This window comes from Rhynchophorus ferrugineus, unplaced genomic scaffold (genome assembly GCF_030347505.1).
Source record: "Rhynchophorus ferrugineus isolate W39M unplaced genomic scaffold, kcgeb_rfMv2 rfM8, whole genome shotgun sequence".
Classification (NCBI taxonomy): Eukaryota; Metazoa; Arthropoda; class Insecta; order Coleoptera; family Curculionidae; genus Rhynchophorus; species Rhynchophorus ferrugineus.
Window position 1 is genome coordinate 21,990,231 of NW_027472587.1, and position 20,633 is coordinate 22,010,863.

At 35.2% G+C, this 20,633-nt stretch overlaps 5 protein-coding genes and 1 long non-coding RNA gene across 9 annotated transcripts; 2 read left to right on the forward strand and 4 right to left on the reverse strand.

Moving 5' to 3' along the window:
* Positions 1-324: 324 nt before the first annotated feature.
* Positions 325-4,088, reverse strand: Acsf3 (Acyl-CoA synthetase family member 3). Its single transcript, XM_076410899.1, has 8 exons — positions 3,399-4,088; positions 3,183-3,341; positions 2,949-3,130; positions 2,594-2,892; positions 2,293-2,541; positions 2,105-2,239; positions 1,183-1,493; positions 325-814 (listed from the first exon to the last, which is right to left on the reverse strand). The coding sequence occupies exons 1-8, from the start codon at positions 3,577-3,579 to the stop codon at positions 558-560; spliced, it is 1,773 nt and encodes a 590-aa protein (XP_076267014.1). The 5' UTR covers positions 3,580-4,088; the 3' UTR covers positions 325-557.
* A 305-nt stretch (positions 4,089-4,393) lies between these two features.
* Positions 4,394-14,132, forward strand: LOC143200458 (uncharacterized). Of its 4 annotated transcripts, none has more exons than XM_076410889.1 (21): positions 4,394-4,861; positions 4,913-5,302; positions 5,356-5,490; positions 5,541-6,683; positions 6,739-6,998; positions 7,591-7,760; positions 7,822-7,905; positions 7,970-8,043; positions 8,102-8,281; positions 8,649-9,000; positions 9,060-9,376; positions 9,429-9,796; positions 9,851-10,077; positions 10,127-10,297; positions 10,607-10,955; positions 11,012-11,150; positions 11,208-11,271; positions 12,743-12,790; positions 13,066-13,387; positions 13,964-14,019; positions 14,080-14,132. In XM_076410889.1, the coding sequence occupies exons 1-19, from the start codon at positions 4,609-4,611 to the stop codon at positions 13,385-13,387; spliced, it is 5,046 nt and encodes a 1,681-aa protein (XP_076267004.1). In that variant the 5' UTR covers positions 4,394-4,608; the 3' UTR covers positions 13,964-14,019; positions 14,080-14,132. The 4 variants fall into 4 exon arrangements, with proteins under 4 accessions (XP_076267004.1, XP_076267003.1, XP_076267005.1 ...); XM_076410888.1 differs by having other exon boundaries at positions 4,396-4,861; positions 6,739-6,986; XM_076410890.1 differs by lacking the exon at positions 12,743-12,790 and having other exon boundaries at positions 4,396-4,861.
* A 347-nt stretch (positions 14,133-14,479) lies between these two features.
* LOC143200468 (peptidyl-prolyl cis-trans isomerase 5) lies at positions 14,480-15,651 on the reverse strand. Its single transcript, XM_076410906.1, has 2 exons — positions 15,469-15,651; positions 14,480-15,086 (listed from the first exon to the last, which is right to left on the reverse strand). Exons 1-2 carry the CDS (start codon positions 15,616-15,618, stop codon positions 14,559-14,561), a joined length of 678 nt encoding a protein of 225 aa, XP_076267021.1. The 5' UTR covers positions 15,619-15,651; the 3' UTR covers positions 14,480-14,558.
* A 398-nt stretch (positions 15,652-16,049) lies between these two features.
* Positions 16,050-19,073, reverse strand: LOC143200463 (putative peptidoglycan muropeptide transporter SLC46). Its single transcript, XM_076410900.1, has 9 exons — positions 18,493-19,073; positions 18,264-18,403; positions 17,951-18,208; positions 17,715-17,889; positions 17,474-17,654; positions 17,034-17,412; positions 16,853-16,978; positions 16,687-16,801; positions 16,050-16,235 (listed from the first exon to the last, which is right to left on the reverse strand). The coding sequence occupies exons 2-9, from the start codon at positions 18,325-18,327 to the stop codon at positions 16,142-16,144; spliced, it is 1,392 nt and encodes a 463-aa protein (XP_076267015.1). The 5' UTR covers positions 18,328-18,403; positions 18,493-19,073; the 3' UTR covers positions 16,050-16,141.
* Positions 19,074-19,261: 188 nt separating this feature from the next.
* Positions 19,262-20,306, forward strand: Rpb5 (DNA-directed RNA polymerases I, II, and III subunit Rpb5). Its single transcript, XM_076410905.1, has 5 exons — positions 19,262-19,447; positions 19,516-19,604; positions 19,662-19,836; positions 19,895-20,140; positions 20,198-20,306. Exons 1-5 carry the CDS (start codon positions 19,391-19,393, stop codon positions 20,261-20,263), a joined length of 633 nt encoding a protein of 210 aa, XP_076267020.1. The 5' UTR covers positions 19,262-19,390; the 3' UTR covers positions 20,264-20,306.
* On the reverse strand, positions 20,223-20,616 carry LOC143200473 (uncharacterized). The gene is made up of 2 exons (XR_013006730.1): positions 20,483-20,616; positions 20,223-20,425 (listed from the first exon to the last, which is right to left on the reverse strand). It is a non-coding gene; the product is annotated as an uncharacterized LOC143200473 (long non-coding RNA).
* Between the last annotated feature and the right edge of the window lie 17 nt (positions 20,617-20,633).

Genomic DNA, 20,633 nt, shown 5'->3' on the forward strand with positions numbered 1-20,633 from the left:
TGTATTATGTTTCTGGCACTTCTGTCTAATTTTTGTACGTCCCGTGAGTCCCATTGTCTCTGACTCTGTCCAATTTAATTGCCGAGTCACAAAAGTTGCTCTAACTTCTGTAATAATGCGAAATTTGTAGAATCTTCTTAAGAACACATTCTTAACAGTTCAAACTTTGAAAATGTACACTCGATTTCCCAAATTTCTAGACGAAAATACCCCCTTAATTAGACTTGTATGAGAGGCTCGTCTTCACGCCTTTAAGTGAAAGAATAATAAAACAATTGAAGTAATAAAACGGTCGGTATTCATTTTGTTATAAAAACAATATAGTTATCTTTTATGGCTATATTTGAAAATAATTTAAACGCTATACATATCTCCTAAAATAAATGACTTAAAAATGTAGACAATTAAAAATCGTAAAACTATCAGTTCAATTATATATTTATCTGGGGAGTTGGGCACAACCCGTACTTTTCCGCAATTAAGACTTCGACAAGTATAAAAATGCAAGTTAAGACGTTCAATTGGAGAAAGTCGACTGGACTATCGCAGATCGCTGCTCAGCGCTTAGAAAAAACCATCTGTACAAGCTCCTTTTTGTTGACTTTGCCCATGGCATTCTTAGGTATTTTATCCACAAAACGCCATTCCTTTGGAATGGCATACTTAGGCAACTTGTTGCTCGCCCAAAGTCTTAGCTCTTCAACAAGAGCGCTTTCATTGCCTGAAGAAGTTGGTGAAATAACTGCGACCACGCGTTGACCCCATTTCTCGTCAGTTAGGCCCAAAACGGCGCAATCTTTCACGGTAGGACATCCTGCAATAAATTGATTAAAACGAAACAACGGCATGATAGGTTGAGGAAACAGTTTTTTTCGGTATTCCTAATAGATAATTTTAAAGTCCAATTTTTAGAGCCAGAAGCCAGTATGATTTCATACTAATGCCCTGAAAAATTATATTTTGCTAATTACGAATGCCAATTGTCAATGTCAGTACTGGTTTTACACGTTTTTTTTTTCCTGTCTCCGTAAAATTCTCTTAATGGTGTAAATCTTTAAGTCTTGTGAAAAACAATTGGCTCGCGTTTTCACCCAGAACTCAAAAGTTGCATGAATAAGTTCGTTTTGAAAAACATGAAAAGAAATTACTTTTTCCCCAACTCAATATTTAAAAAGACCTCACCTAAAATCGACGATTCTACTTGCAAGGCACTAATCTTGTATCCTCCGCTTTTTATGATGTCTACCGATTTTCGACCCAATATCCTAAACTTTTTCTTATCCACGTCGTATTGGCACATGTCGCCCGTTCTAAACCATCCATCGGAAGTGAACTCACGCTTTGTAGTGTCTGGTCGCTCGTGGTACCGAAGGAATACATTTTCGCCCTTTACAAACAGCTCGCCGATAGGATCATCACCATTCTCATCTTTCTGTCCATTTTTATTGTATACTAAAGTGCCGTCTATGTTACTACACTCTACTAGTACCTTGCTGTTCAATTATTTTCAATTAGTAAAATTAGTGTGTCTTTAAACATAGTTGCAATCTCATGTCATAGATTTTTTAGGGATTCCTTTTACAGTGTGACTCAAAGAAATTCATTTTTAAATTGCGCTTATTTCCACGTAAAGGAAGTAGAATGTAAAGTCTTACAATTTTAGTACCGGGGATAACGATGACTATAAAATTAAAGAGATTAGGGATATTAAAGAGATGAAGAAAAATGTACATTTAGATAATTTTAACAAACAAAACGGGCGGAATTTGGCTGCGAAGAAAATCTTCAGGTGAAAGCCATTTCACTTGTCAAAATTTTACAGTGAGAGAATATCTACGATAAGGAATGTGTTTCCTCAAAACTTGATTTCACTCAAGTGTTAATTTTAACTTCAACAGGCCTCTAACAATCTGATAGCAAGACATCCATTTCAGAATAATATCAGGATCCTAAATATCAGTGATGATTTGATTTTCAAAAAACTGAATTTTTTGTGTCCACTTTGTTTTACTTTAGGTACTTCAAATTAAAATTTAATTCTAACTAGCCCAAAAAATCTACTAGACAATATCAAATGCAAATAAGCAATACTCTCTTTTATTACCTTAAAGATTTATCATCAATGACTTCCTCCATTAACTTAACCGATACGCCAGGTAAAGGTACCCCTACATAACCTGGTTCCCTGTCTGAGTCATACAAATTCGACAATGTCATACCAGTTTCTGTCATACCATATCTAAAACCTTAAAGTGGTCAAAATTACAGTATTTTGAGAACAATTGAATTTACCTTTCGAGTAATCGATGACCGCTGACCTCTTCCCACTGTTGATACAAAGGTTCTGAAAGCGGTGCTGACCCGCTTACCATCAATCGCACCTTCGTCTTTAAAGTATTCCTGATGTACTCGGCCATCTTGGTATCCTCTTTAAAAACCCTATCATACTCATCGATTAGTTTTGAATACATTGTAGGCACACCCATGAAGACGCTCACTCGACGATCTTCGGGTCGTGTAGACACGCCCAAAAGATAGGACCTAACGGGAATACGTTTAATTATCAAACAAAATTTAATCATGCAAATCCTACCACACTGTGTTAGCATTGAATTTTGGTAACATGATACATTTCGCTCCAATATGCAAAGGACACAAGAGAGCATTAACTATACCATGTATGTGATGAAGAGGCAAAGTATGTAGTATGGTATCTTCATGAGTCCAATGCCAAGCTTTTATGAGGCTGTTGGTTTGTGCCGCAAGATTTTTATAAGACAAAATGGCCCCTTTAGGATTACCTGTTGTACCACTAGTATATAAAATTAGGGCATCTGACTTGCTATAAAAATCATCATCTTTACCACCTTCTAAATCACATGGTTGACTAGCCTAAAAATTCATCAATTATGAATAACCTTTGACAATAACAAAGCATATATAATTACCTGCATGAGTGTACAGTTCAATTTTAAACGATCATCAAGTACATGAAGCTTAGTACTGGTGTTTGTTGCCACTCTGGACATCAAATATGTATATTCTGGTACAGTAATAAGCAATTTAGAATTAGAATCGTTAGCATAATACATAAGAAGGCTCTTTGGATGCAGAGGGCTGACTGGTAAGGCTAAAATATCCTATACTCAATAAACAGTCAATAATTCAATAGATATATTTACCAATTTGACCTGACATCCATATGGCCCACAAGGTAATAACATAATGAATATCATTCGGACACAAAAATAAAACCCTCTCATTAGTCTTTCCTTCAAGCAGATTTGTAATTTCTTTAGAGAGTTCATGAGCGCTCATAAAAATATTCCCATATGTATAAGCTACAAACAGCATTTATTAAAATGTTATATTAATACTAAAAATAAAACAGCACTTACCTGCAATTCGATCCTTGATAGCAATTTTTTCAGGAAACAACCGCGCATTTTTGAAAACAGGACCTAACGCCAATTCCTCGGGAGAATTTTGTTGTTTCTTAATATTATTAACAACTTTTGCCTGCGTTTGCTGAAACCTTACATTGCTGTATCTCAAAAACGTAGATCGACGTAAAAACATAATGTCGTTCAAATTAAATTAAACCGTTTAATTATAAAAAAATAAAGTTCCAAAACTTGTTTCACTAACGCATTTTTAACTGCGTCAAAAAATCAAAGATTTACGTCACATTCGTCATAAACTGCAAGTATTACATGTGACACTAGCGAAATTTTGATCTATAAAAATACTAGTACGTTTTCAAACTACGCCTGCTTTAACTCTTAAGACAACTTTCGTTATATTTAAATACCAAAAGTACTTGACTAAATTTAGAAGGTTAGGATGCAAATTCCTCCTACTTATTTTTAAAATCATTGTCAAATTTTCACCGACCTTGAAAATGTACATTAATATATTTTTAAATAACTACTAACTTTAAAAATAAATTTGTTCGTATTGATTTAGACTTATTTATAATTGAGTTTTTTTTAATTCGCGGTTTAAATACTTGTTTAAGTATTTAAATCCTTTTCTCTGAATCCTGTTTATAAATTAAGGTGTCTACAGGCGAGAAAAATATGGACCACAAAATATACAAACTTTGTTACATACATACAAACTCAATGTTTTGAGATATGGACATTTCCCTTCCTACATTTTTTAAAAAATATCGACATATCCGAGGAAAAAAATGGAATTTTGTTTTGCAATAACAACAATATTTTAAATATTTTTTTCAAATTACGTACTTAAACACATCAAATATTTAAAATTAAGTACCAATTTTATAGCGTTTTTTATAATGTTTAAGAAATATCTTTAATTTTTTTTTAAATATCGAGAAATATTGGCTGAAAAAAATATCGATAGCTCGCCCTTTTCGGCATCCCTAATATAATTGATATGACAGTGACAGATAACAAGATAAACTTTTCTATGAATATAAATCATTGCTGCCGACAAAACACAGAGGGTATATTTTGTGCTGCTGTCAAAATCATAAAATAAGTGTACATACATATATATATATATATAAATATATATACTTGGTATTCTACAGTTCAAGTAATTTTATGAATGAGTACTATTCCATATAAATAAGGCGAAATGACTGAAAAAAATTCTACAATGGATATTGATGTATCAAGAGAGAGAGTTGAAGAAATTGAAAAATTAGTTTACACATGTAGAGATATGCGATATATGGGCATAAGATTGACTAGAGACTGTGGTAACTGCATCAAGAAATACATGAATAGTAATGATGTACTTCTGCTTTGTAATTTGTCGTCCGATATATTGCAAAGATATTCTGGCTACCTTAAAGAATATGTACAAAGTGTTATTGATTCAGTTAACAGTAAGATTTAGATTTTTCATATATTTGTTACTTATTTTTTATTCCTTGTAGAGCTTAATAAGGAAGATAATTTAATTGAAGTATTGCATAAATTAAACAGTATTACCTTTGATACTTGTAACTTGCCACATATTAGTAACATAAATACACCTATAGTTGGTGAGAGAATGTTAGCTGAACATGAAGTAGCAAACAAACAAACACAAACTCTATCATTTAATGATTCTAATACTGAAATTGCTGCCAATTGTTCTTCTGATTTTGAATCTATAGATTTTGATAGAGAAACAGTAGTTAATTTTCCTTGTAACAGTGATTTAAATGATCTCAGTGAAGTTGATGATGAATTAAATGATGATATAAATACACCAATCAATACAGTAAATTGTGTTAATCCAGTTTTGTGTAGTGATTGTAATAATCAGAATGAAGCCAACACAGGTAAGTTTGTGCAGTATAGAGCAGAAACTTATATTAATTGATATATGTTGTAGGAACTGAAAATATTAATGAAAAATTATTAGAAAATGATAGCAATGTTATAAGGAATCTTAGTAATAATGAAGAAACTGATACTTTTTTATGTACCAGTTCTGAAAGTGATACTAATTCTGTTCTGGAAATATCTAGTAAGTTAATTTATCTAGATTGTATTGTTGTTTTATATTAAACTTTATAGAATCTAATCAAATAGTAATAGATAGAACAATGCAGGAACCTGATCAAAAGAGTGCGTTACTTTGTTGGACAAGTGAAAAATCAGCAGATTCTATTTCTACAGAAAATTCATTAATTCTGGATAATATTATAAAAGCTTCACCACCAAGAGACAATATTATTAATTCCAGGATAGAAACTGAGAAGAGAGAGGTAAATGATGATTGCGATAATTATTTAGAAACAGATAAATCGACACAGTGTGTCGGCAGTACAGGGTTAAATCAAGTATCTGAAGATTCTTCTCGAGTACAGAGGGATAATTGTGCTGAGTCATCAACTTCAGAGAGCAGTGATAGAACTGTTTCCAATTTAGAAGTAGGCGAAATAGAAGAGAGGAATGATTCTCAAAATGAATTGGAACAAGATGATTTAGAGAATGATTCTGATAATTTTATGGATTATAAATGTGACTCAGATTCAGGTGTACTGGATAATGAAATTGATGATGAAAAATTGGACGACAATAAGAAGAATAATAATTTTAAACTTGATGGTGTAGACAGAGACAGATTATTAAATCTTCTAATAGAAGATAGCATTAAACGGAAAAGAAACTTGTCTTCAGAAGACAAAGCTACCAAACCTATGATAGAGACAAAGGAGGAGCTATGTGATGACAACAGCTACTCCGAATTGTATGATGTAATCAGAGAAGAGATAGTAAGTAACACATTAAGCAAAAATTCTTGTGAAATAAAGGCGCAGGAGGCCTTTAAAACCCTAATGGAGGATGAAGATGAAATATCAGGTTCCGACGTTGACGAGTTAAAAGATGCCGACCTAGAGGATGACAGCGACCTTAATGCTTATACAGAGGGGCTCTCTTTGATACCGAAAATGGCCTACTCGGAAGAGTACAGTAGAATCAAGAAGGAATTTGGTATTAGCAAGGAACTCGTTATATATTTGCCACGGTACAATAATTCAATTTCCCCGATTCAAGAAGATTCTGTTGATTGTAGCCGAAGCACCTCACTTTCGGAAAGTAGTATTGGAAGTGTGGAAAAACTATGCAATCTCAGCACAGTGTTGTTGGGTAAAAGGCAAAAGTTTATGAATAGACACTGTGCTAAATCTAAAAGACCTAAGCTTCTTGACAACGGTAGGTTGAGTATTATTTAAAATATTTTAGACTATTTTCGCGAAATATTTTTTAGCTTCTTCCGATTCATCATCTCTATCATGGTCTGATGTCAGCAATAACGAATTGTGCGAGGACTATGTTTCTCTGTCACCAACGTGGGAACATCAAATTGATGATGACCAGGAGGCTGTTAACGCCCTTTGGGATGATATCTGTAATAGTTCAGACGACGCCCTCGACTACGAAGAAAGTACCGACGAGTCTGCTGGTGAAAAGGAACGCGTCGTTGTAAAACCGACCAACAGTGTCAATCGATCTGCCGTGAGTACAAATGTAATTAGCCGTGTAAAACAAATTATTATTCGTGGTAGTTGAGCTATGGTTATTGAAAATATGAAACTCTAGTTAACTATGCATATAAATAACGCAGTTTTTGATCTGTCAGTGTCAGTTTAACTTATGAAATTTGGGTGAATAGTTAAATATCTAGTTGACTATATAAACAACCGTTTGTTAAACGATGCAATTTTTTATCTGTCAATACTAGTTTAGCTTGCGAAATTGAGTGAAAATTTAACCTTCTATGTAAAATAGTCCATGTAAATCAAATAGTTGTTTATTAACTAGTGCAATTTTATATTCATATTTAACTTAAAAATAAAAACCCCAAAAATATATCATTCTTTCTATTTTCAGTAATTATATTTCCTCTTTCCTAAGAGTTTTTTAAATATAGTAATTTTACTAAAGTACTAATTGTAATATATTGAATTAAATTTATTAATAATTTAAAATATTAATTAAACATTAAAATATAAAATTCTATTCATGCTGAATACCTATGGAAAGTTTAATAAGAAGGTAAGTTATTATTAGCGTCAGCACTTCATTTTTAAATATAAATAAATGCATTTTGTCACTTTAGGGGACTACTCCGAATTCCAGCGATAAGGATGGAAAGAAACTAGGAAAACATTCGGATTCGTGGCGACATGATCCCCTTCTGCATGGATCCCTTAGCAGCGATTCGGACGTAAGTTCTGATGACGGTGCTCGCGGTAAGCGCAGAAAGGCTCGAGAACGAGTGAAAAAACGGTTCGTCGAGAGATTTTTTAAATACTTTACTCAATATTATATCCAAATAATTCATTATTAGTTTGCGGATGGTCAGTTTATCAACCGATGATAGCAGCAACGACAGTAATGTTTCAACTTTTAGTAGTAAATCGTTGACAATCATGTAAGTATTAGTTTATATTAAATTGTTTGTTTCTTCAATATTGGAATACTGACTTTGATTTCAGTTCTGACAATAAAGAGGTTGAGAGCGAGGACGTGGGGGAAAGCAAGGGAGAGGAAGACACTCCTAACAAGAAAAGTATCAGTTGCTACTCTTGTACGTATTCAGCGATTTATTTAAATTATTTCTTTTTCAGGTAAAGGGAGGCGTAACATCAGAGCTCTAATGAAGGACGATGATTTATCTTTGTCAACCAAACAGGCTCGCGAGGAAGAAAAACTGCGGATTAGGCGATTACAAGAAAAACAATCGAGTCAATTGAACTGCTCGCTTTCGTCGGAATGTGATAGTTCACCGAATAAGGCCACCGCCCTCGGTAAGTCTTTATACAGCTTGTGCAGTGGAAAAGTTCAAACTTTTTTAAATCCTTTTTCAAGGATTTAAAAAGATTATCAAATTATAAATTCAGTTGGTTTAATTTTTTGCATAAAAACTTTCCAAATGCTTTCCATATATCCCTATATACTTCTCTTTGGCGGAAGTTGGCAAATGAGTATGAAATTTTCCTAGAATGGCAACGTACCACTCTTTTTTACCAATTTTCTTCTACCGCAATGGTGCGTTTGATTACTAAACCCATACTTTGGGTGCGGCAATGCATGACGCTCTCACTGCCCCACGTTAGTCGTTGCTATGCAATCTACTTTTAAATAATGAACTTTTTACCAAACGTTTTTACTTAGTTTTAGACGAACACCTCGATACTCGAGTGGAGGTTAACAGGTTAATTACCCAGAGACTGAAACCTCACCAACGAGAGGGAATTCAGTTCATGTGGGATTCTTGTTTTGAGTCGATTGTTCAATTGGAGAACGGATGGAAGGGCTCGGGCTGTATCCTGGCGCATTGTATGGGATTAGGTAAAACGAGACAGGCGTTGGCTCTAGTCCATACCCTTTTCGTCAATAATATAAGCAATACCAAATATATTTTGATCGTCTGTCCTTTGTCGACCGTCAACAGTTGGCAAACTGAAAACAAATTGGTCCAAGAGAAGCTCAGAAAAGATGAAACTGTTCCTCTATATGCTATGCAGTAGGTGTCGAAACCGTCTATAATTAGACACTTCGCTCTTATTATTATTCCTTTCACAGAGATATCAAAAGTGCTGGTGATCGTTTCAAGATCTTAAGAAAATGGCGAAGACGAGGTGGCATGCTGGTGTTGGGATATGAGGCTTTCGGCTCAATGACCAACGATACCAAGTTAGATACGTGGGAGCAACAAGATTTGTGTTCGAAAGAGGAAGTACTAAAGGCTTTGATAAACCCCGGTCCCGATTTGGTGATTTGCGACGAGGGACACTTGTTGAGAAACAAACAGACTCAACGTAATCTGTCGTTGAGCCAGGTCCGCACCCAGAGGAGGATCGTTTTGACCGGAACGCCATTACAAAATAATTTATTAGAATGTAGGTTTATTAACGGCGTGTGCCAGCTACTTCAATTGTATCACGGTTTCAGATCATTGCATGGTGCATTTCGTAAAACCCAATCTACTTGGTACCGAGCGAGAATTTAAGACGAATTTCGTTAACCCCATCAGTAATGGTCAGTATGAGGACTCCACGTCGGCGGACATTTTGTTGATGAAGCAGCGCACTCACGTGCTACACAAGTTGCTCGATAGAGTAGTGCAACGTTTCGAAGACTCGGAACTGAAGCAGTATCTACCGAAATTGGTGGATCAAGCTCTGTTCATCAGTCTCAGTGAAGTCCAGGTGCGTTTGTATAACGCTTATCTGGACCAAGAGGAGAGTAAGCGCGTGGAACGAACGGCGGACGGAAATATCAAGAGGAGTAATTTTCTAGCTGATGTTGGCATCTTAGACGTATGTTGCGAAATTTAATTAACAGCGAATCCTAGTTAACCGCAAAGATTTCAGTATCTGTGCACTCATCCGTATACGTTGATTGTGGCGGCCAAAACCCGAAGGACCAAAATCAAAGAGCAAGATATAGTAGCGGACAATGTCCCCGACCACGTGATTCCCAGAAACGATTGGTGGGAGGACATAATGCCTAGTGATGTAGAGGACAATCCAGAGTTAGGACCTAAAATGTTAATCGTTCTGGACGTCTTGAAGCAGGCGAACGCGGAACAGGATAAAGTGTAAGTGCATAATTTTTTTTCTAATCAACCGCAGCTCTTTAAATTCCAGACTTATTTTTTCGCAAACGCACGCCGAACTGGAGACTCTGGAACATTTTGTGAGCAAACAATTGGATTACAAAAAGGGCGTCGACTATTTACGCATGGACGGCACCAGTTTGCCAGAAGCCAGAACTAGGATGTGTGCCCGATTCAACGATGTCACTAACACAACATTAAGGTAAGCCCAGCTAAAAAGAGTCACTCAAGCATAATAGAGCTTGATTTACACTTTAACACTATTTTCCACGCTTATATCACTGTTTCATATATTCTTTCGTTTTATTACTGGCACAAGCTAATTAGCTCTAATTAAAAATATATAAAATGTTAGGTAGTTTTGATTTGTTTTTGATGTAATATGGTGGATTATTATTTATGTTTTTATTTTCGTGAAAATTGAGCTCCTGTGCTATATTATTATTACAAGTCAATATTTTTGAATCGGTGCCCACTTCGAAAACTCATGACGGCCACCGTATTGTTTTAGGTTATTCATAATGTCGACTAAAGTGGGCGGCTTAGGGCTTACTCTAACCGCCGCCAATAGAGTTCTGATCATGTCCGTTAATTGGAACCCATCCTGCGACATACAGAGCGTATTCAGGGTATTTCGCTTCGGACAGACCAAACCCGTGTATGTTTATCGTCTAATAGCTCGCGATACTATGGAGGAACGACGCTATAAGCGTCAAGTCACTAAACTGGCGGTGTCGCATCGTGTGGTGGATAAGTATCAGGTTCGTCGGCATTATAACATGAACGATTTTCAAGAAATGTACTCCGTACGACCCAGCTTCGGCGATATCAGACCGTTGCCTAACGTGCCTGATGACAAGGTGAGAATTGCTTTTGAGATTACTTTTGCAGCTTTCAATCCATCGTTTTCCTGCAGATTTTGGCCAAGTTAGTCCAGAAGTTTTCCTTTCTGTACAAATGGCATGAGCACCAAAAATTATTGGCCAATCAACCCGAAGAGGATTTGAACGAACAGGAAAAGAACGCAGCCTGGGAAGAATTCAATAAGAAGGACGGTAAGTTTTGTGGAGCTATAGCAAACGATTGAGTAAGAAGACTATTCTTTTTTATAGACGGGCAACCTGAACCTGTGGTACAGCCAGTGTCCGCTCCGGATCCTTTGTCATCGGCCTACGCGTAAGTAACATCGTCATCATTATCAATTTATAGCCCACGCTCGGAGAGGGTATCTACTTTTCAACCAACCAGTCTAAGACTCCACGAACCCCAGATTTGCGTCATATCATAAAATCTGAATTTTATACATGTTGCATCTGTTTGTCTCTATCAATTCAACAGTCACCATCTACAGCTAATGTTTAACTACGCTTGGTTGAATCTATGAGAACTATCCAACTACTCGGGCGGTTTTATATAGTTGCTTAAGTAACATATATGTTTTTTTTAAGTTTTAAAAAATGACGTAGGTAAGATTAGAAGTTAGCATGTTTTAAACTAGTCTAGCATTCGACCCTATCTCGTAAATAATATCAAAAGATTACGTTTTTTATCGCCATAAAGCAGCATTTTTTATACATTCTGTCTGTCAAAGACATCATGTCATGTCACACAAAGACAACAAGTAATAGTGTACTTTCATATAAAATAATCAGCTTTTATAAAATGAGGTCTGGCGTTCACATGACTTTGGACTAAAGACATTGATACAGGGGCCGTAAGACTTCGAACATTCTTCACCAAGCTTCGTCACTGCTGACGATCGCAGGCGCTCTAGCATCAGATCGCTCTCTATGATTTTACGCAACACAAATATGTAAGGAATTCATTCAGTCTTCATTCGATAAATATTTTCAAATCACTTTAATCTGTGTTTTTCGATCTGTTCATCTACCGTTAATTGTCGCATCTTAATCAAATAAAATTATACGATTTCAGAGAATACAGGTGCGAGTCCACATCTACGCAGAAAAACTGACAACATAATATTTCGAATTTTAATTTTCGTTATAACACTTCACCCCATCTTAGATAAGAAACCATCTGACAACTTGCGTGTTCGAAGCCTCAACATTTGTATCAAGGCATTAGATCGATTCGGTTAATAAGTCTATATACTCTCGAGCGTACGCTTGGTGTTGTTTTTATTTTTCGAGTATTACCCTCAAAAACACCTGATAGTGTTTAGAGTTGAATGCCCAATGTTAGCTTAGTTAAGCCATCATAGCAGTTCCGTACCAACGATATTTTAAGGACCGGTCGTTGGGTTTCAGGCAATTAACCGATCGGCCCTGGACGACGAGGCAGATGCAGGAACCGGGTAAAGGTCGAAAATCGGCCACGCCCGTTCCCATGGTCGACTTGACGGGATTAACCGAAGAACCTGCGACCAGCTCTGGTGCCGGCCGAAGCAACAAGGACGCCTTAAAGGCCACCTCGGAGCATGACGAGGCGTCTCCGATTGTTATTTTGTGATTTAAAAAACGTACAGTTACGCTGAACTGGACTTCGGCCCAACCAAAGGTTCTCGCTCCAAACGTTGCCTCTTCAGTTTACTCACATTTCTATAAGATTTTGCATTTCTATTGGGCATTCGGCTTTGATGACATCAGCCAATGATGCTAATCCATTTTGATTCTGTTTGCTATAGACCGACTAGTGTCCACTCAGACCACAACTACGCGCGGCCGAGATTAATGTAAGTCTGATTCACTATTATAATGAAATGACGCTTGACATCCACTTGCCCTCCAATTTTTAAAATCATTTGTAATAATTTACGTCTGACTTGTAGCTTTCTTCATTTACGAACCCCATCAGAAGACGATTTTCTTCCGACTTCTTATAAATTATACCCAGTATGTCCCGATCGGAAGTCCTTATCCCGGTAAACCCTATTCCCTCTCGTTTATCTAGTTTAAACTTTTAGAATCGCATCATTGAAAAATATTCTTTAAAAAAACCATGTTGTAGAGCTCAAGGTCAATTAAATACCCGAATTGCTGATCCCATCAGGCAGCGTCACTTCAAGACGCGTACAACGTTTACTTCACAAGAGCAGATGCGTAGTCAAGAATACGATCATCCAAGAGCTCCCGCTATAAATCGACCAAATAGCCAGGTTGTAGCACCAGAACTTGATAGCAACGTCGCAGCCCACATGAGGACAACATACGCGAATAATAAATCGCCACTGCATCTGCACCGATTACCAGAGGATCCCTTGCCGTTTAAAATAGTCAAAAGCCGTTACCAGCCAAATCCATATGCCATAGCTCAAAAAGACCGTGTTTGAGTAAGTTTTCTCATTCTCAACTTTTAAGTGAAGTTAGCCTCATGGCCTTAGAAAGCATAATTGGAAGTAATTGAAATTACAATACTATTTTATTTATTTTAAATTGATTTTATTTAAAAGGCTTTAAAAATAATGTTTTGAGGAAAAGTGTTTTTTTATGTTTTTTCAAACTGAACATTCATATAAATATCAAAAGATTAAACAGTAATATATGTTTTATTTTGAACAATTACATTCTGTCTTTCTTTCGTAAGCATCATTTCATACTTCAATCGCTCTCTCTTTTCTTGCTTGTTTAGTGTCCTGTGCGTTATGTTGGTTTCTCCGTTTAACATGTTGCTCGTCTGATTGTAATTCATTCATTACTAGTTAATATAATAGATTTTTCATCATTAAATACGATATAAGCTAAAAACATGCATTTTTCATACCATCAACGTTCGTCAAGTCTCACTCTTTTACTCTTAACGATAATCGAAAGCAAGTTTTTTGAGCAAAAACAAAATCTGTTGGCTTTCTTAGTAGTTCCCATCATCAAATATTTTTAGATATGTTGGGTGCTGAATGGTAATTTAGATTTCAGATCCATATTAAAGAAACTGCCCCCACCCGACTCATCGGAAAACAGACCGGTAAGTCTAGAGGATTTCGGCTTTTCGAAACCACAAATGATTCAAAGACGATATTTTTAGAATCCACTCAAATCACACCACAATCCATTGTTGAAGATAGCGGATAAAGAAAATGCCATCGATCTAACTGTAGAAAAAATAAGTTCGGTAGAGCCGCATACCGCCGCTAATATACCACCGGGTTAGTATATAATTTGTTAACGGAAATATTAATCTAATAAATCGCCAGTCTGTATGGAACAATTCTGACTAATAAACCATTCTTTGTTGTGTTAATCACTCTCAAATGTTTTTCAGAGGTCATCAGTTTGGATTGAAATTTCTTTCCAGTCCCGAAGCTACCAGTACTATAATTTATCAAAAATGTATTTATATTTTATTAGAATAGAAAAAAAAAATTTCCTAATCATTAATAAATAATATAATAAGTTGCCTGGGTTTTCTATTAAAAATAAAACTATTCGAGGTATAAAAAAGTGTATTTTTTACTTAATTACATCACACAAAATGAAAGAAATGAAAAAAAGTTAAACAGCCAACTATTCCGTGGCGTCAGCCTTTGCTACGCTAAAAGGCGCTGACACATCCTCCGCTCCGCAATCTATGATAACCACGTCGTCAAGGGGCTTGTCCCTGCTATTGGTGCTAGTAGATTCGATCCGTTTTACTACAGACATACCCTTTAACACTTTACCAAATACGACGTGGCGTCCGTCCAACCAAGTCGTGGCCTTTGTGGTGATGAAAAATTGCGAACCATTGGTATCTTTGCCGGCGTTGGCCATCGACAACCAGCCGGCGCCGTAGTGTTTCAATTTGAAGTTCTCATCGGCAAAACGTTCACCGTAGATTGAGCGACCGCCGGTTCCGTCGCCCTTGGTGAAGTCTCCTCCTTGGATCATGAAATCTTTGATAACTCTGTGGAATTTGCTGCCTTTATAACCCTCGCCATCGGGTTTTAGGGCCAATTCTTTAAAGTTTCTGGCTGTCTTGGGAACGGTACCACCGAACAGGCCGATTTCGATGCGACCAATTTTTTCTCCGCCTATCGCAATATCGAACCATACCTAAAATGAAAAAAAACCTTTAATACCTGTTTCCAGGTACCTTTCTATTATTTGCAAACATAATTTAGAAACCTAACGGTGTTTTGTTTTACGATTACAAATATATTTCTTTTATTGTATATTTTAATTTTAGCTTAATATACCATCAACAAGACTGAAAATATTAAAACCTTTCAAGTATTGCTCCTGTTATTAACAAAAAACTTTTCATCAGAAGAATTTTACTTGGTACGTTTTCTAAAATTAAGCGCCCAGGGTTAACAGGTTCAAAACGATGGAATAAAATACATAATGTTGTTTATTAATACCCCGACTCCTAAGACTAATAAACTTCATCCCTTGCCCACATAATATTTTCACCTAAAAGTTACTTTTATCTTACCTTATCTGTAACTTTTGGTCCAGTAGGGCCATCCTTGGCAGCTGTAACTAAAATGAAAAGGGCACTTAACCCCATAAATAAAGAAAAAATTACTTTAGCCATTGTGCTCTGACGCAGCCAAAACCTCCGTAACCACAAGAAAATTGACATGATGACGATGTCTATTTATAATGTCAATAACATCCAAACAGTGTTGTCACGTCTTAAATTTTCTAATTTATGTGAAATGTTTCTTGAACAATGAGTTTTAGAAAAAATGTATAACGTGAACCATATTATTCTGAAATGTTTTGAAATATATAAGGAACTCAAAAAAACGTAATAAAATAACGTAACAAAATGCATGAAACAATTTTGAAAACTCGACAACAATGTTTAAAAGGCATGTATCTTAAAATTTGGCCAATTAAACGAAGCCACGAAGAAGGAAAATAAAGAGTTGCCTGAAGGGATATCAATAACACTTTTATATGTTAAGACATCGTCTACATTATGGGTTAGTTTTATTTCGGTAAAAGTTGGAATCTCCTTTAAAATTTTGAGTGTCATTTATATTAATATATTTATTATATAAAAATTACATTTATTTTTTTTTATTATTTTATTATTTTGTACTTTAATACATTTGTTATACTTCACACATAAAATTGATATGTTTGTTATAAGATATGTTTCATTCATGAATCTCAGTGGAAGAACTGGGATCATTTTCACTTAGCGTGGAATAAGACACAACGCGGGTGGATCGTAGCAGCAATATTGCAGCACTGTAACAAGTTGTATTACACAGTTGTAATAGTTGTTATACACAGTGTAGTAGTAGTGTGCTACATGTACGGTTTTGTTACACTGCAGGTTTGGCAACAATTATCGAGAATAGAATGATTGATACCAATTATCGCAGTTTTTATTTAACAAACTGACATTCACAGTATACTCTATTTAATAAACAACCATCTGTTTTGCAGTATTAAATATATGATCTGCTAGTCAAACATTTCACAAAGTAAACTGATAATAGTACATTACAGTATGTCCTATTTAATAAACATTTTACATGGCTAACTGATTACCCAAATCCCATATTCTGACACTGACAGATAAACGTATAAACTATTAATTAAACAATTATTTGTTTGACGTGTTTAACTAGAGGTTCTATTCTCAATAAGTGTAACTCGACTATTGAATGCACATACAAAAAATATTAATACTTACAATAAGCACAAAGTACTGAAACCGTCCGCTCCTACAGTTATGAAGTTAAATAAGCTAGGATTATGCTTCACAGTTGCGTTATACACATTGACGTAGACAGGAGCTCCAACCAGACCTGCGAAAAACATGATTTACATAAGGAAATTTAGGGTTACTTTACTCTTACCTAACAGATTAGATGTTACACTAAATACAGCGAATATTTTGGCCGCTTCGTTTCCATCTACTAATTTTGATAACATCGATCTTACCATGGGTGTTAAACAGGAGGAAGGAAATCTAACCACGGCGGCTAAAAAACGAATTACGTTACTTGAACCGTCGAGAAGAGAACGCTGCCGATATACCTAAATAAATGAGCCAATCCACGTTCGCTAGTTCTTGAATAAGGGCGGCTGCGGTTAGCGACAAAAAACCTAACGTTACCAGCGGCGATTCTTGTATTTTCAATCGGTGGTGGATAATATAGACCATCAAAAAACCACCCGTTATCCACAATATATTCGTCACGCTGCTATACCAATTATATTGCAGGAATGACCACTGAAACTTGGCCCTCATAAATAGAAACATGACGCTTCCCGACCCTGTGACAGACACAAAATACATGGCTAGAGAACATACTAACAAGAGGATAACGGCTCTGTCGTATCCAGGTCTTTGTCTGAAGGTCGTCGAAAACATGCCTGTTATATTTCGTGTTTGGAAGAAGCCCCTAATTTTATTCTGAGAAAGATAAATTAGAACTTTTTTTGCTCCACATTACTTTCTGCTTTTTAAAACATACTTCTGTTTCTAAGGACTGTAATGATTCAGGAATCCAAAATATACTATACAGAAGGGCTAAGAATAGACTGAGTGTGGCCACCAAATACACAACTTCATAATTAGTTGCTTTCAGTAGATATGAACTGGACATGTTTCCTAAAAGAACAGCAGCAGCCATAGTCGCTTCAAAAATCCCCATTCTTTAAATTAAATATTCTCATAAATAAATACAATCCTATATTTTCTATGATATACTATACCGTAATCCTCTATTTTCCGCAGAACTAGTGTCTGATACATACGCTAATAAAACTGTTAAAAACGAAGCTCCCCCTCCAGTTAAAATAACAGGAACAGAGCATATTAACATGTACCAAGGAGAGGCATTGTCTAGGGCAGCAAAAACAGTCATAACCCACATCATCACTGTTTGACCTAAGATTAAATTGAGAGAAATTTAACTTTCTAAATTTGGATAATTAATTTGATAACTAGCCTATTAGGTTGATAACAATAACAGGTTTACGGCCAAATCTGTCGCTCCAGGCACCAACAAACAAGCACATTAGTGCTCCAAACACCGAATCAATACATGTTTTTGTCATAAGGATAATATCAGCCTTTGGTTGTACTACTTTTTCGAGTTCTTTTGTGGTTTCATTAGATACAATTCCCAACAAAGAACAATTTGCTTTATCAAGGCCTAAGGATACATAACAAGTTCTGAAGATCATCAAATTAGTATTTAAATTGTCTAAAAATATATTATATCTATACATTATCTGAAAAATTCTTTATATAATTTTTACCTGTTAGCAAAAAACCAAAAAAAGCTAAGAATAAAGGTACTTCAACAGTAAATTTAAAAGCCATTGTGTTAGTTATACTTTATACTATGTATATAGTTTAAATAAGGTGCTTCTATTAATTTATTTCTTAAAAACCATATCTACAAGTGTATTAAATAAATATTATCTTTAACAAAATCATGATAATATAAAAGAGAATTGATATTGCTTATTTACTTAAGATACTTACAATTTGTTTAATGCTGGCATTATTCAGTTTACTATTGCAAGATTGAAAATAATTTAGTGGGTATTAAAATTAGCATGTAAAAAAGATAAGAGAAATGACTAATATACCCTAATAACAATGCAGAATTAGTCATTAAAAAGTGATATATCAAGTAAGGGGAAAAACTATATTAAATTTACTTAGAATGTTATATAGATCAAGTAGTGGTTTCATGTTTGAACCAATATAGTATTCCCTTCTTTTAGAAACATGTCTTCTTCGAATATAAACAATTTTGAGCTTAGACTTGTACCATTATTTTGATATATTTCCACTTTTTGGTCCATATATTTTATTTCGTTATGGCTATATAAGTCGTCGGAGTAGTGCAATTTTGAAGTAATCTTCTGTTTTTTCAAAGAAAACTATAAATAAATATTTTACTGCATTCAATACGAAATACGACCCTTTATACATAAAATATTCCTCTGTGTTTTGTGCCTTTACATAACCACAGAATAACTACTCATAGTCATAGAAAGTAGTGTTTTCGTATTTTGTCTACATAACCGATAAAAAAAACCAAACTATTAAAATGTTACAAAAATGTTACTGGTTTAATTTAATAGAGCATGCGCTCAACTAGCAAATTCTATAGTTAGAATAAAGAAATAGTTAAAAAAAAAGAATAAAGCTTCTTTATTCTATGGCTGTCAGACAGCTTGCAGTTTGCTATCATAGAATACATAAATACAGCAAAGTATCAGTATTCTGTGGTCTGCTATTTTCTTTTACATTCAAAAGGTTTTGATATTTGACATTTTTAATAACAAGAATTTATGTTACCAGAGTTGTTTGTCTTTTAAAATTATAGAAAAAAAGAATTTTATTTATTTAGAGTAGGAATAATACAATCGACATGGATGACGAGGCTGAGACGTATAAACTGTGGAGGATAAGAAAAACTGTTATGCAGGTAAATTTTCTTTTCTAACCTTACTATTGCGGATAGCTATCTTACACATTGTGTACAAATTATTGTAGTTGTGCCATGATAGAGGCTACTTAGTGACACAAGACGAATTGGATCAGACATTAGAACAATTTAAAGAGCATTTTGGAGACAAACCAAGGTAAAATTTAGAGTATTTTGTCATATTTTTAAATACAAACATATGGTTTTGCTTTAGCGAGAAAAGGCCCTCTAGAAGTGATTTGATTGTTCTTGTTGCGCACAATGACGACCCCACAGACCAAATGTTTGTTTTTTTCCCTGATGAACCCAAAATTGGTATTAAAACAATCAAAACCTATTGTCAGAGAATGCAAGATGAGAACATTCATCGAGCTATTATTGTGGTTCAGGTAACAAGAACAAAAGGGCTTAATATAGATATTTATTAAATTAGTTGTTTTGAATTAGGCTGGTATGACACCTTCAGCAAAACAATCTCTGGTTGATATGGCACCTAAATATATTTTGGAACAATTTTTGGAATCGGAGTTGCTTATCAACATTACCGAGCATGAACTTGTTCCGGAACATGTCGTTATGAATTCAGAAGAGAAACAAGAGTTATTAGCTAGGTATAAATTAAAAGAAAACATGTTAATGAGGATTCAGGCGGGCGATCCAGTAGCCAGATATTTTGGTTTAAAAAGGGGACAGGTAGAGTAATTTCTACAACAGAATCGGAGCTGGTCGTTAATATCTAATGTTTTGCAGGTAGTGAAGATCATTAGGCCGTCAGAGACTGCGGGACGTTACATTTCTTACCGTTTGGTGTGCTAATTAGTTTTGTTATGTGTAAAAATAAATCAGTATATAAGCTAGATTTTGCGTTTTTCTTCCATCGTTGAAATTTTCAGTTGACTTGACAACGTCGCCGATCATCTTCAATTCTCGCACATGGCCGATATAAACAAATGTGTATCGCCGGTGGGGAGTAATCAGCTGAGAGGTAGGGTGGTCGGTTAAGGACGTGATTATAATCATCATTATCATGATTACCTAGAAAGAGTACGGAGGACAATCGAAGTGCTCTCCTTGTATTGGCTTTAGGTTTATTGAGTAATAGCACAGCACACTCGAATATCTTGACTACCGGATTTGTAAGACAGCCGCACTGGCAACATGGTGCGCCGTAATCCCTACTCCTAGA